General features: G+C 38.2%; 1 protein-coding gene across 1 annotated transcript; it reads right to left on the reverse strand.

Annotated features, from left to right (window-relative positions):
• Nucleotides 1-8,818: 8,818 nt before the first annotated feature.
• Nucleotides 8,819-10,561, reverse strand: LOC121769296 (lamin-like protein). The gene is made up of 2 exons (XM_042166055.1): nucleotides 10,270-10,561; nucleotides 8,819-9,462 (listed from the first exon to the last, which is right to left on the reverse strand). The coding sequence occupies exons 1-2, from the start codon at nucleotides 10,445-10,447 to the stop codon at nucleotides 9,119-9,121; spliced, it is 522 nt and encodes a 173-aa protein (XP_042021989.1). The 5' UTR covers nucleotides 10,448-10,561; the 3' UTR covers nucleotides 8,819-9,118.
• Nucleotides 10,562-16,341: the final 5,780 nt, after the last annotated feature.

Consider the following 16,341-nt stretch of genomic DNA (forward strand, 5'->3'; position numbering starts at 1 on the left):
AAGCACAGCTGCTTTCTATCATTAATAACCTTACATTTTTTTCTAATTCAACCCTAAAAATCCGTTAGCATTAATAACCTTACATTATAGTAACTACACATTATAAACGCCCACATCATACGCACTCTCCGAATCTGGTGGTTCGGACCTCAGCGTCGGGTGGGGGGCAGGCTCGCTAGCGGTGCAGGACAATCTGCATTTTTAACTATAGTCACCGTATGTATCATAATTTCTTTAAATAACAACTACGGTGATAAAGAAAATTACAAATCCAAATATCTATCCATTAGACCTCTGAATTTGAATATAAGTCAAATTAATTTAATTAGTGTAGCATCTTAATTTAAGTTTGGCACTCTCTCCATTAATGCTGGCTACATAAATGAGTTGTTGTATGTACTCATTGCAGCAAGATCTGTCCCTCTGTTGCCAACTGCGCTACGCCCTTGCGGACAATTGTTGCATATACTCAACTTGTGCACAGCTGAAGATAAGCTTGTTGTGGGGCAAGAATGTTGAGATTTAAGCCCCCCCCTACCAATTTTTCATAATAAATTCAATATGGAGTAAGTCTTTTTAGATTATAGTAACTATTTTCTTTCTAGTCGATTGTTTGCTTCAATATAATACTCCTATATCCGAGTGTTAGTTTTGGATAGAATTGACAAAATAGAATAAGATTGGATTATTTTAGTTGGATTGCTTGAATGTGATGATATAGGATGAATTCAATTGGATAATAACTAAATTACAAATATTTATAAAAAAAATTGATTTTTTTTCTTATAATGATGCACGGACAAAACTAATATTGAGAGAATAGCCTAACTTTGAGGTGATAAAACAGTCAACCATTTAATTAATTAAGTGATCAAAATGCTTGTTTGAGTTATCAACCACGACCTAATTGCATATTATACAAATAAGATATTTAATTAATTTTTTAGTATACGTTTCTCACTTTAACCAAACGCCATACACGTGATAATACTGGTACAAGGTTTGCTGTCAACTCTGTCTCATTGTGATAATTTAATTTAATTTGTATGACACTTACAAAATTTTCAAAATATTAGTTTGTTTTGTTTCTTAGTACGTTTGGTCTTGAGATAAGCTATACTATAGTAGTATATGTTATTGCACCCATTATTTGTGAACATCTATTGTAAATTGTAGAGTAGTAATTATTGTTTACGAATAGTGTGTTAATATTTAAACTATATTTTGAATTGTCTAATTTAGAATTAATATAGTTACCCAACTATGCTTAATAATAACTATATTGATGATAGAACAATATTATAATTCAGTGAATTTTGTCACGGCCACGCAATATAGCCTCTTGTAGTAATGCTATTGGTTGCTTATTACTAATATTCTTAATACTAATATTCTATTGCAAAGATTTTAAGAATCACGTGTAGTGTCTCAGGGATACGTCCAATTATTTTAATTTCGTGATAGAAGAAACTAACACATAAAAAAATGTAGTACTCCATATACTAAAATTTTTAGGATGCAATTTAATTCATACCATGCGGCATACGTCCCTATTTTCATTAGCGATACTCTATTCATAAAAAAAAGCTAATTTTTCATTTAAATCCCAACTTTTTTTTATTTTTAGTATATAATTGACCTTAACCTTCAAACCTTATTTTAATTTTCTGAAAGAAAATTCAAATCGCCAATGTGTAAACTTGTAATTTAATTATCCTACAGAGAAAGTTTTTCTAGATTACTTAGAGCATCTGTAACGCCATGGGCCGGGCCGCAAATCGCGAGTCCCGGCCCGTCCCATGCATTACACGGAAGGGGGGCACGGCTCAGGCACGTCCCGGGGCCGCGTTCCCGGCCTAGGGAGCGTCCCGCGTCCCGGCCGGGGTGACGGGCCGCATGTCCCGCTTCCCGGCCCAGCGTTACACGCTCTTCGGGCCGGGCTGCAAATCCAATATTTTTTTTAATTTGATGTCTATAAATACGAGCATGCGTTCCATCCATTTCAATCCCGCGTTCCATTTCAATACTCTATTATACCCTTTGTTTCGGCGCCAATGGATTGGTTCAACAACGATCAACGTAGAGGAATGAAATGTTATTTCAAATTTGCTTCTTCTAGTAATGTAATGTTAATTTATAATGAACAATGCATTTTCCCGGTTTCAATTGTTCAACGAATTGCGTTTACGAGTTAAATAGGTTGGAGTTGTGAATAGTGTCATTTATTAGTTGCGGCCCGGGCCGCAACCTGCAGGGTTACAGCAGTTGGGGTCTGGGCCGCAACTGTAAAGGAATGATGACGTGGAGGGGATTTGGGATCGGAAATGGGGACTGGGTTAATGATGCCCTTACACAAAAAACTGTCATCGAGATTTCATCAAATACATTAAATATTTGAAATTTTACCCAACAATAACAGATGCCATATTTTGAACAAGTGAAAGTCAAAGTGATTATTGAAATGTTTAAAAACAATCTGATTAAAATTACAAATTAGTTGATTCATTATTTGAATAAAAAATCATCATTCTTGCCTAAAAAGTGATGGAGATGGATGAAGACAGGGTCCATGCGAAAATATAGGATGGTCCAAAGTAATGATGCCCACCAAATTTAATGGGCCTTACACCATAGAGTCATTTGACAATCATGATATACAGTATATACTGCAGGCTAGGGTGATTTTATTTATAACATCAATTTAATTCTTTGTTACTCCTTATTTAATAGTACTACAATAATAACAGTATGAATTTACTATTTAACCTGTAGCTTATAATCTCATATTAAATTACCTAGTAAATGATTATTCTGTATAAATATTAAACACCCTCATAAATAATTCCTTTTCGTATTATTCCCATTTCTTATTCTTCGCAATCTTGTCCCAATTCCGTGCCTTCTTCTCTGCCAAAAACCTCCCCAATTCTTTTTTAAAGTATATAAGTAATCGACTCTTATTAAAAATGAAGATCAATCTAAAACCGTATATAGTTGAAACTTGAAAAAAAAAGAGTTTTGGATTGTTGGTTCTATCATCTATGTCTATTGCATGATGACACGAATCTCCAACCTATTAGTTGGAGAGAAATGTTTTACAAACTAAGCTACACTTATCGTCTTGAAGTATAGTCTTCTTAGTCATGAGATTTTTCCCAATGAGATTTGAAATTTATAGGTTTCTGATTTCGGGTTTCAGGTTAGGTAAAATTTATTTGGAGACTATTCACTATTTAATTAGAATATTGAATTTCAATTTTAAGGATAAAATAGTACTCCACAAATTTTATGTTATTTTTAAATGGGGAGAAGTGAAGAGAAAAAATGTGGCCAAGTACACCCCCTATGTAATATAGTACTACTTCAGTTACAAATTCAATTATATTTTGATCTAATTTAGAAACCATAGTCCACACACAAACACATCAAAAAACAATATCTCTCATATAAAATAGATTCATATAATATCAAACAAACAACCAAACTCACAATAATCTTAACATGAAAGTGGAAAGCGCAGCCACCACCAACACGGCGGCCGCCGATCAAAAGCGACACACCATTCACGGTGGATTTCATATCCGGCGCAGGGAGAGGCGGCGGCAGAGATCCACGGACATGGACAGACAATAGCCGCCGCTGCTAATGAAATAGTATGATCCAAACAAAGTCATGATTCTGTGTGTTTTAATTTCTTTTCTTGCCTTTTAATTTAAAAAATATTTCAGTTCGGATTTATGAAGGTTGAATCATACTATTATTGTGGATGTTCTTATTATATTCGGATCATACTAATATTTAATTTAATTTTGTCAGTTCATAATCGAACAAATTGCATTGCATTATGCTAACAAGAAGAGGAAATGAAAGATCCCATTTAATGTTCCACGAGTAAAAGCAAGATTAACGCTCTTAATATTTTGTCAGTTATAAATATTGGCCATCAATACGTTACTATAAGTTTAAATGCAGTAAAACGAGACGATTCACGCCAATTAATAGGTAGAGGTAAATTGTGAATAATCATTTAAAAAATATTAAATGTAATGGTACAAACTACAAAGCACTATATATGCTTGCGGTTATGCAAAAATTTAAGGGGCTTCTGTTAGACCATCAGCAGTGGGGCGCCCTAAGACGTGCCTTATGGCGCGGCACGTCAGCATTTTTATCCTCCTCCTTCTCCCTTGCAGTGGGGCGCCTTATGGCGCGCCACATTATCAATTTTGTAATATTTACAAAATACATACGAATTAAAAAAAAACTAAAATACATTTAAAATACGAATTTTAAAAACTTCATTCATTTAATAAAAATTAATACATTACAATGCGAAATAATAAAAAACGCAAACTCAGCGACGGCGGTTACGAGCCCATACTTCTTCAATCATGTCGCTCATGAGCTGCGCATGCTCCTGTTGGTTGCGCATTGAGGCCTGCCTAGATAAAACCTCATCGAAACCTAACGGTAACCCTCTATCGGGTGTCTCGGTCGATGTGCCGGCAGAGCTAGATGCACGGTCGTCGTCATTCCAATCGGTGATGCTTTCTCTTCACTCTCGACTATCATGTTGTGCATGATTATGCACGCATATATGACATCGGCGATGACTTCCTTGTACCAGAAACGAGCCGACCCTTTCACAATTGCCCACCGTGATTGGAGCACCCCAAATGCCCGCTCTACATCCTTCCGCGCCGCCTCTTGCTTTTGCGCAAATAAAACCCTCTTCTCACCAATCGGGCAGCTGACCGTCTTTAGGAAAACTAGCCACCGTGGGTAGATGCCGTCGGCCAAGTAGTACCCCATATGGTATTGGCGTCTGTTGGCAGTGAACTCTATGGCCGGGCCGTTGCCGTTACATTGGTCGGTGAAGAGGGTGGACGAGTTGAGGACGTTGATGTCGTTGTTCGACCCGGCTACGCCGAAGTAAGATGCCAGATCCAAAGCCGATAGTCAGCGACGGCTTCGAGGATCATCGTCGGGTGACTGCCCTTGTATCCACTTGTGAATTGGCCTCTCCACGCCGTCGGTCAGTTCTTCCACTGCCAGTGCATACAGTCGATGCTCCCGAGCATCCCAGGAAACCCGTGCGACCTCTCGTGCATCTGCATCAGACCCTGGCAATCAGTGGCTGTCGGCTTGCGCAAATATGTGTCGCCATAGGCCTCTACTATCCCCCGACAAAAGTACTTCAGACACTCGCTGCCTGTAGTCTCCCCACAGTGGAGGTACTCGTCAAAAAGGTCCGCCGTGGTGCCGTATGCCAACTGACGAATAGCAGTCGTGCACTTTTGCAATGGTGTAAGGCCGGGTTTCCTGATGCCGTCCTCCCGAAACGTGAAGTATTCTTCACGTGAAGACAATGTACGAACAATGCTGAGAAAAAGGTACCTCGACATTCGAAACCGGCGGTGGAACACAGTCGGGCCCCAACGTGGTTGATCGGCAAAATAGTCTTCAACCAGACGCCTGTGAGCTTCCTCGTGGTTACGTCGGACATACGTCCTATGTTGAATAGGACGATGGACTTGCTCAGCCGCCGCTGCAGCCGCCGCCTTCTCGCGCTGCATTTGCGAATAGCATGCCGCCATGGCCTCTTCAACGACTGCATCTAATGCTTCGTCAATCGACCGTAATCAGACGAACTAGAACTATTGGTGTCTTCGCCGGGATTCATTTTCGTTGGATGTTGAAAGAGAATATGTTGAGAGATAGTCGATATGTTCGTATGCACAACTGAATGAGAAACGAGATTTATATAAAAAAACGAAACCGCGTGCCATCGTCCGCGTGCCATCGTCCGCGGCCTTCACAATGGAGCGGACGATGGCGCGGACGATGGCCATCGTCCGCGGTTTAAGTCGCGCCCGAAGCATAGGCCGCGACTATCGTCCGCGGCCTATGCCACACACCCACAGTGGGGGCGGACGATGAATGGCGCGGACGATGCGCGCCATCGGGCGTGCCATCGTCCGCCCATTGCGGATGGCCTTAGAATGTAATGAGACATATTGTTTTTATTACACGTTGGATTATATATTTTCTACTGTAATATTTTTAGTTGAGTGTTTTTTTTGAATTGTATATTTCAACAAATTGTGGATCCGGAAATGGTCTACCTAAAACCAGGCCACATTGCTTTGAGATCACTTGATATCTAGATCAAAAAATCAAAACTATGTATCATTACCAAAACTAGAGTATATTTTTTGTAGAAAGGGAGAAGAAATTCCTAATATAAATAAACAATACTATAAATTTTGGGATTTTTTTGTGGTTAAAACTTAAAAGTGGAGAAACTAGCAGTGACAATATATGGGCTTAGATTCTGAAACATCAACATCAAAACCCAAATTTATTGTATTATTAAAAGCCTAATAAGCCCAAGCCCAATATTTTACATTAAATGGTTAAATTAGCCCAAGTTTTTATAAAATGGGCGCCTGTACACCTCTATCCCAAAAAGAACTACTAAGACTCGAACCAAGACTTTTGTGACTTCATATATTAACTACTCCCTTTACTACTACATTAACATACATACACTAATTTATTTTAGTTATGCTCAGGTGGTTATAGTATTATTTTCAAGCGTATATATATAATCAACCATAGCTTTATATTATTTTGGTATTCAATAAATTAATTAATTATATGAATCAATTATTTCTAAAAGTAATACTCCCTCCGTCGATAAAAAATAGAGCACATTTGTCATTTTTGGTTGTCCACGATAAATAGGGCACATTCAAAAAAGGAAAGTTTTAAACAACTTCTCTCTCACTTTTTTCCCTTCTCTCTTAGAGCATCCGCAATGGCGGACTTCCGCCCGGAATTCCCACGGACGTCACGGAATTCCGTCGCGGACGTCCGCCATTAGGCGTACCGGGTGGAGCGGATACGGAATTGGGTTGAGGACGTCGCAGGTCCGCGGAATTTTGCGGAATTCCGTGCGGAATTTCGTCCTGACGTCCGCCATTGCGTGGACTGTCAGGGAATTCCGCAAGAACGTCCCGTATTGTGCATTAAATGTTTTTTTTATTTTCTATAAATACATCTCGTTGAACTTCATTTCTTTCGGAGTGAGGAGCCGGTTTTTATTTTAAAAATAATGTACTTGTTTTAGTAATTATGTAATTTTTTTAATGAAGTATGTTTTTTTAAAAATAAAGTGGTTGCATTTTCTCCGTATTCGCGTCGAAATTTTAATCTCGTAAATTGTTTACTTCCGGAAATTGTTTAATTTGTGATTTTTTTTAATGTGGGAATTCCGCAGGGGAAGTCCGCCACTATGCAATGGGAATTTCGTATGACGTGGCAGAGCAGTGTGAAGTCCTTATGACGTGGCAAGAGGTGTTATTGGGAAGTCCGCGGGGAATTCCGACGGGACATCCGCACCACTGCAGATGCCCTTACTAATAATATGGACCACACATTCCACTAACACTACTTATCTCTTACTTTTTCCCCTCTCTCTTACTTTACCAATTCTACATTAAAACTCGTGTCATTCACAAATTGCCCTATTTTTTCGTGGACGGAGGGAGTAATATAGATTTTGGAATTACTTTAAATTTGCGAAAATAAAAAACAACAAAACCGATAATATAAAATTGAAAACTGTAACTTATATAACCGAAATTCGCAATGGTATCCTAACATAAAAGAAAATTCGAATAAAGTAAAATAACCAACGGTCGGTATTTATAATACAGTTAGTATATACTATTACGTACGATAAGCCAATTTTCAGATCTAAAAACATAGGAATATTAAATTTGTAAAAAAATGTTACGATATTATTGAAATGTTTAAAGAGTCACCTCAAACTTTAAAAATGGTGAAAAATTAGTACTCCGTACAACGTATTTATTGGCCACTGATCTGAATAATAAAAGTATAATACCGGTATACTACCATCTTAGATTTTAATAATACTAAATATAATGCCCGCATGGATGTAACGCAGTTGGCAACGAAGGGACAGATCTTGCTGCAATGAGTCTGGGTTCAAATCTCACTGCTGTCGTGTAGTTGTTTCCATCTCTTATGCACAAGTGTAGAAAAAAAAAGAGATATTATGTTGTATTATGCAACATTTCATGTGACCATAAAGCTGTACAAACTAACTTTGAACAACAAATTTGACTTAGATGCACATGCAAAGATTTGTAAATTATTTTAAGAATAAACTGTCATAATTTATACTTTTCATACAATTTTACTGGATACACACAATATTTAATATCCTAGTTTGACTGTGTTGCAGGTTTATAACTTTATAGGTTGTTGAAAAATCATCTAAAATATAATTATGAAGAATATAGGAAAGGAAGAAAGCATAATAATTAAAGTCATGTGGAACAGGTTGATGGAAGAACATTATCCCATAATTTATCTCATATTTTGAAATGATCATTATATCTTTTGTCTTGTTTTTCATACTATTATTTTTTCATAATTTCTGATATTTTTAAAATAATTATTAATAAAATGAATACATAATGTATCTGTATAGCTCCAATAATACGTACAAAGGGTCATAATCCAAAATATGTTATGAAAGCGATGTTTTTTAAATTAAATAGAAATGACTAAATAGTTATATTTACGAGATTACAAACAAATGTCCAGTAATTAAAAAAAACATATATTTGCATATTACTATTATACTAGAATATTGCTGTGATAATATCTTTTTGGTAATTTTAGCTTAAAACAATGGATTCTTAAAATTCAATAATTTAGCATATTGAATCTCTCCACAAAAAGTCAAAAATAGACAACGCATAATCTGGAGTGACTTTTCAGATTTGAAGGAATCAAAAACACAAATTATGGAAAAATAGTAAAATACAAGCACTTTTGAAGTCCCCAAAACAGAGATTTAGCTTTCAAAGTTGTTGAACAAACTAAAAGCTTTCAACACTTTCTACACACCTCATTAATCTTGATATGAATATGAACTCATGAGTTCATATTTGGTGGATAAATAATGAAGGATAAGAAAAGAAAAGAAAAAAAGCTAACAAAACAATACAACAAACTCAATAATTCTTCACAATTTGGGTTAAATAAGTGCATCAATGACAGATCCAGCTCAAGAAAGCATCTACAAGAGCATCAGAAGTGAATCCCAGGCAGCTGCAGCAGCGAAAACGGCCGGGATGAAAACCGAGCTTCTGAGGGCGGATGGCAAGCTAAGCGGAGAATTGCTCTTAACTGCGGAGACTGCTGGCGGGGGAGCACCTTTCTCGACGTGAATGGCAACCTTCATGCCCCCGTAGCAGTACCCCTTCCCGCTGACGAAGTAGAACGTCTTGGTCACGTTGAGAGGGACGACGTCCCTCCCTGCACCGGTGGTCCAGTTGTGGAGTGGGTGGTCGGTGTTGCAGCTCTCGTAATCGGTCTTGTTCACCTCAAGAACATTCATTTGGTTCCTATCATATACAAAGACTGCAAATAATGTTTAGACAAGCAAGTTGTTGGTAATAATTCAAAATTAAAACAAGGCCTAACAAGGGAATAATTGAGGTATGGTGCTATGTTCATAGAGTTGAAGGCAAGCTTGTGTTGTGCAATGATTTTGTGGCCAACTAACTGTCTTTATCAATTACACTTTTCCTATTTAAGGGAAAAGCTACCACAATGAATAGACATGAAATGAAATTAAGATGAATCATAACTTCATTTTAATAAGAAACATCAATTCACCATTCTTTCCTATAACTTCAATCCAAATTCTGAATTCTTGATGATATCCCCAATACTCACAAATCCAAATTCTGAATTCTTGATTTCACAGCTTCACCAGTTTAAATAATCAACAAAGTTGAGATAAAAACAAGTAGTTTCAAGAGCTAAACACCAAATCAATAACTAATAGTACAAGTTCATAAATCTTAAATTCTAATTCACTACTTACAAGCAATAAAAACTCAATCTTGGTAAACTAAATTCTAATTCACTACTAACAAGCAATAAAAACTCAATCTTGGACAACTAAGATGCAAGAACTAAACAATGCAGATTCTCTTACATGTTGGGAAGCAACAACCTTTGTGTTAGAAGGGAGACAAAATTCAATCACAAATTATAAAGGTAAGCAAATCTAAGGCTAAATGAACAACTACAAATTGAGGTAAAACAACAGATCTAACACCAAGCAAGAAACAAATGCGACAGTACAACTCAAATAGTAGTTTAATTATTTAGAATGATTGAAAAAAGGCAGATCTGAAAGTGAAGGAAAAGAGAGCATACAGAGCCAATCGTCATGGTAGAACTTCTTATCCTGAGCCCAAATCGTGTAATTGACACCTTGGGTCCAGCCCTTGTTGCCGCCAACTATGTAACGCACCGCCGCCGCCTCCGGCAGCATTGCCGTCGCAAACAACAGCGCCATTGCCGCCAGCAGAACTCCCCTGTTTATTAGTCCCATTTTTTTTCTCACTTTCCCCAACGGAAAAGAGCAGCTTTTTACTCTCACACTCACACTCACACTCACACTCAGAATCTCTCTCTAGAAGCGAGGAGAAGTACACGGGACGTAGCAGTTATAATAAGCCGTGTGGGGACGAGTGCAGATCTCAATTTTTTCAGTCAATATTTTGAGGTTGTAATAAATAATTAGTCAAGATATTATTATGCAGGTAATATTTTGTGAATTTTGGGAGACGTTTCCATTTATAATTAAAAATAGTGAATCATTGTAAAATTAATGCGTTGAAGATATTTTAATGTGACAGTTGGAATTAATTATGAAAATTGCATGTGGATTAGTAGATTATTGAGTGTGTGAAAGAAGCTACGTTCAAAATGCATTGGTACAGCTCATTTACAATAGAGCGTTATTTTGACGGTGGGTGATACTAGTACTACTAATTTAGTAAAGCCAATTTTTTTCCTTTCTATGTCCTCTTATTAATAATTTTGAAATCGAATCTTATTTATTTTAGGTTAGGATTCCATTTTTTTACTTGAAAAAAATATTACTACTAGGCTCAGACCGCTCAGTTTGGCATTATGAAATTGGGAATGTAGCCCGCAGGGGCGGCGTGGTTTGCAACGGAGGGGCAGATCTTGCTGTAATGAGCCAGAGTTTGAATTCCACTACTGTCGTGTAGTTGCTTCCATCTCTCAGACACAAGTGTGAGGCCTTAAGAAATGTGCTTCTAGCAGCCAGTGGGTTAGGTCTCCCTTTAACGGGCTACTGCGTACCCTGATTGAACCCCCTCACATGATGTGAGGGCGCCAAAGCGACGGAATCGCTTTTTTTTGCTGCAATGAAATTGGGGATGTAAAATTGCAATTTGAATTTATAATTAAACACATTTAATGCATATATCCATAACACACACGCTACATCGCACACACGCCGCAGAGACATTGCACACAAAATACACAAATGCATACACTATACAATGTGTGTGTATGTGCGTGTAATATGTGTTGTGTGTGTGCCCACAAATTTTAAGATAATTTACTAGTATGATGTAATTATGTACATTTAAAGAATAATCATATAGATTAAAATAAACATGAATATGAATCACTAAAAAAGTAAAATACATGAATCCTAGTAAATGCAGAACACATAAAAAAAATGGAGACTTATTTAAAAGCGAACAGTAAAAAATTTCAAAAGAAAATGTGAGGAGTAAAATATACTAGTAGTATCATTAGATAATACTCCTATATTTGCTGCAGTCCAGCATACAAAAGCAGGAAAAGCAATTAATGCATGATTAGGAGTAATTACAATGAAGATCTTTTTATAATAAATATCTAAAAATTCAAAATATTCATGAAACATAGATAGACCCAAAATCTGCAGCAACTGTCTTGTTGATTAAGATTCATATTCTTAAACATTAATTGTCAATTTTTAATTGGTTGGCAACAGCTCTGTCATTAATGATTGCGTGTCCATGTTTATTGCCAAATCAATTACTCCAAGAATTTCCATTTAAAAAATCACTCTAAAAATCCACATAAAAAATTATTCCAACATTTCAAGAAATAAAGTTTACATGAGTTTTTAAAATGAAATAAAATCCGACACTTTATTCGTGTATACGAACATGTAATGTTCTATCATCATTATTTCATTCACCAAATAAATCAAATATGCTTTTTCTAAAAAAGATATAATAGCCAAGTCAAAAGAAATATAATGGTAAAAAAGATAATGGCCGAATTCAAGCTCATATCCAGCTCAATAATTTTAAAATGATTTTTATACAAAACTCCCCTATATTACAAACTATCCTTATTGAAAAATCAACTATCCAATAAAATATAAAAAACTCAATAGTATAATAAACAAAAGTCAGAAAACATGATCAATCAGCCTTTCTTCAAGCCTTAATTTGTGAGAGGGATTCTTTATTTGCTATTTGCAATAAGGTTACTCGTTTTCCTTACGTCCAATACTAAAATTAGACATTTTGCCCTTCAATAAATCAACATTTCATTGAACAAATGACGTTCTTTCATAGTATCTTTTTTATTTGATTTTTTATATAACTAAATATCATTGAAGCTATCATGGGAAATTTTCTATAAAACTGTAGTAAATCATTTATAGCAATAAAAATCTTATCTCAAGTTAGAAATTACAAGAGACCAGGGGCAGACCATGGTTTTTATTTTGCAGGGAGTATATAAAAGCAAATTAAAATTATCTTTTTCCTTTTTGTTGGAAAAGAAGATGACATGTGTTGGAAAAGAAGACCACATTAATATGCCGCCCACATTAAGTAGTGTAGAGTTCCTAAGTGTTGTAAAGTACCAACTACATTTATTGGTGTACTAGAATGTTCTCATTCACCCTATAAATACTAGGGTGAATGAACATTTGAAAGATATGGAAAACAAACATTGAAATATTTCTCTATACACTTCTTCCTATCAAATGACTAACCAATCTTTCTCCACCTCTCTCGATTACCATCTTTAAGATGGTATCAAAGCAGGAAATTTTTATTTGGGGACTCAGAGCAATGTCATCATAGTCCCATACCCTTCTCGGCCTTTCCTTCATTATCCCTGCAAAACGAAAACCAAAGATGTCAGATTCTGACACAGAAAATACCAAACCACACTCTGCCGATACTATGGCAGATTTTGCGGCACAATTTGCCGAATTCATGAAGTTCATGAATAAAACCGGAAACAAACCAGAAAACCCTCCAAAACAGTCACCACAAAACCTGGAGTCTTTGGGAGAAATCCGCTTAGAAGACAAACTCAATGGGGATAATTATCCCCTTTGGATAAATCTGATGGAACGAGCTATAGGTGGAAAGGGACTGATTTCTCACATTTCTGGAGGATCAGAACCCCCCACCGCCAACGATCCCGGCTACGCGATATGGCAACAACGGGATCATTGTTGCTTCAATTGGATCATCAACAACATTGAATCCAGTTTGAGGAATGAAGTTTCACAGTATAAAACAGCCCGAGACCTATGGGAAGGTCTGGCAATCACCTATGGAAGTGGAGCTGACCCCTTTCAAGTACATGATCTACACAGGCAGGCGATGACAATTAAGCAAGGAGATATGAGCCTGGAATCCCTCTGGAATAAATTCCAGGACCTATGGATCTCAATAGATGCAAGAGATCCTAATCCCATGGAAAGCCCCAAAAGCATCGAGAAGTACAACAAACATACACAGAGGCATCGACTCTACCAATTCATATGGGCTTTAGACGACAAATACGACAAGATCAGACGGGAAATACTAAATACAGATCCGTTGCCATCTGTTCGCAGAGCATATGGTATGGTGAGAAGGGAAGCTGTCAATGAGAAGGTTCTCAAACCCGAACCAGACTCATCTGGAATCGCAGCCGGCCTAGGAGCTTTCCACAGAAACCGCCCAACTCCAGCGGCGCAAACCCCACCGGAAATCTGCACACCATTCCCACCAAATCGAAAACAAGATGAAGACAAAAACAAGCTTATTTGCTCACACTGCGGAGGAAAAAAACACACACGGGATACATGCTTCCACCTCCACGGATACCCCGAATGGTGGCAAGAGATGAAGAGAACTCGCCAAAGTGGAAAACGAGGTGGCACCGGGAATGGAAGGGCAGCAGCCGCCATTCTGATCGGAGGAGACCGAGCCACCTACACCGGAGGACCGGCGGGCGGCTTCGGCAAACCCACGGTCAACGGCGGAGGCGGCGGCTTCGGCAACTCCACAGGCACCGGCGGCTTCGGCAATCCCTCATCCAGCGGCGGCAACGTCGTCACTCCACCACCACAATACCCTAACAGCGGCGCAGCACCAGGGGGTGGCGGAGGCGGCGCAAACCAAGTCAACGTGGCCAAAGCATCAATTGCATCGACTCAAACGTGGATGGAAGGTAAAATTAATGAGGGGGAAGGAGGGACCGGTGACCACCGGTCTCCGATCTCGGCTGGGAAGGCCGACCATGAGAGGGAGTCGACGGGTGTGGGAGCAGAAATGGAGCGGGAGAGTGAAAGGGGGGGACGGCTAGGGTTTTTTAGGAGAAGAACACTCCTTTTGCAAAATAGTCCCCCAATCCCACATCAATCCTATAAAACACCCCACCCCACAAATATTTTCGAAACCCCACCCCTACTTATACCTGAATTCCAAAAACCCACCCCAGAAAATCACAATATTTCCAAATATTTCCCCAACTTTCGGAAAATGCACAATCACACCCGAAAGTTTGAATTTCCACCTTCCACACCATATACAAACTTGGTCCAAGCTCTGGCATATTCGTCATCCTCAAAAATAGGACCAAAAGACTCCCATTGGATTTTTGATTGTGGTGCAACTGACACAATGACATTCGATAAATCCGATTTTTTAGATATATCCAAATCAAAAAAACCTTTTGTCCAAACAGCCAGTGGGGAGTTAGCACAGGTCGAAGGGGCAGGAACTATATATATATCACCAACCCTTCGTCTCTCCAATTGTCTTTATGTTCCGTCCTTGTCCCACAAATTATTGTCTGTGAGTCACGTCACGAAAGAACTTAACTGCAAACTCCTAATGCAGCCTCGTTTTTGCATGTTACAGGATATCAAGACGGGAACGATAGTTGGGCGTGGCACTGAGCGACATGGACTGTACTACGTTGATGAGATCGCCCAACATAGTACTGCACTGCTAAGTCGTGGACTGAATGAAAGACAGATATGGCTCCTACACCGTCGGTTAGGGCACCCATCTATAGGATATCTCCGTTTACTCTTTCCCAAATTAGTTTCTTCTTCATATGTTTTGAATTGTGAAACGTGTGTTTTGGCTAAAAGTCATAGACATTCCTTCAAATTGAACAAAACTAGAAAAAAAACTCATTTTGCTTTAGTTCACTCTGATGTTTGGGGCCCTGCGCCCGTTACCGGGGGTCAAGGATTTCGATATTTTTTGCTTTTTGTTGATGATTTTTCTCGTATGACTTGGATTTATTTTTTGAAATCAAAATCAGAAGTCTTAGGAAAATTCACTGAGTTCTATAACCTTGTCCAAACCCAGTACAACACCAAAATCCAAGTCCTTAGATCTGATAATGGGAGAGAATATGTGAACTCTAGCATGAAAACCTTCTTTACCGAAAAAGGTCTCCTTCACCAAACAACATGTGCCTACACGCCAGAACAAAATGGGGTGGCTGAGCGAAAAAACCGGTATATTTTGGAGATCACCCGTGCACTTCTGATAGAATCCCACATCCCTAAAACCTTCTGGCCTGAAGCCATAGCCACATCTGTTTACCTCCTAAATCGTCTTCCCACAGGAATCCTAAACTTCAAAACCCCTTTAGAGGTATTCTCTAACAAACACTCAATTCCCTCTTCTCTCATTCTTGAACCCAAAGTTTTTGGCTGCACTGTCTTTGCTCACATACCCAAAAATTATCGCGATAAATTCTCACCATGTGCTGTCAAATGTGTTTTCTTGGGGTATGGAAAAAATCAGAAAGGGTATAGATGTTATGACCCATCAACAGATCGCATGTATGTAACTATGAACTGTGACTTCGTTGAAAGTGAATATTTCTATAGCCAATCTAGTGGTCAGGGGGAGAGTGAGCCAGGTAACCCGAATAGTGACGCACTCAATTGGCTACCTCTATGGGGAGAAACCATTCAGGGGGAGGAAAATCCTATCATAATTGAGAGTCCAACAGCGCCAATTCCTCATGAACAGAACATGTCGCCTCAGGACCCAGCCAAACTATCGAACCAGTCTTTGAGACCCGAGGTAAAAACTTTTGATCCCAACATTGGTACTCTGCCCGAAATTGCTAACAGTGGCAGGGAAAATATAAGTGATA

The sequence above is a fragment of the Salvia splendens genome, chromosome 15 (genome assembly GCF_004379255.2).
Source record: "Salvia splendens isolate huo1 chromosome 15, SspV2, whole genome shotgun sequence".
NCBI lineage: Eukaryota > Viridiplantae > Streptophyta > Magnoliopsida > Lamiales > Lamiaceae > Salvia > Salvia splendens.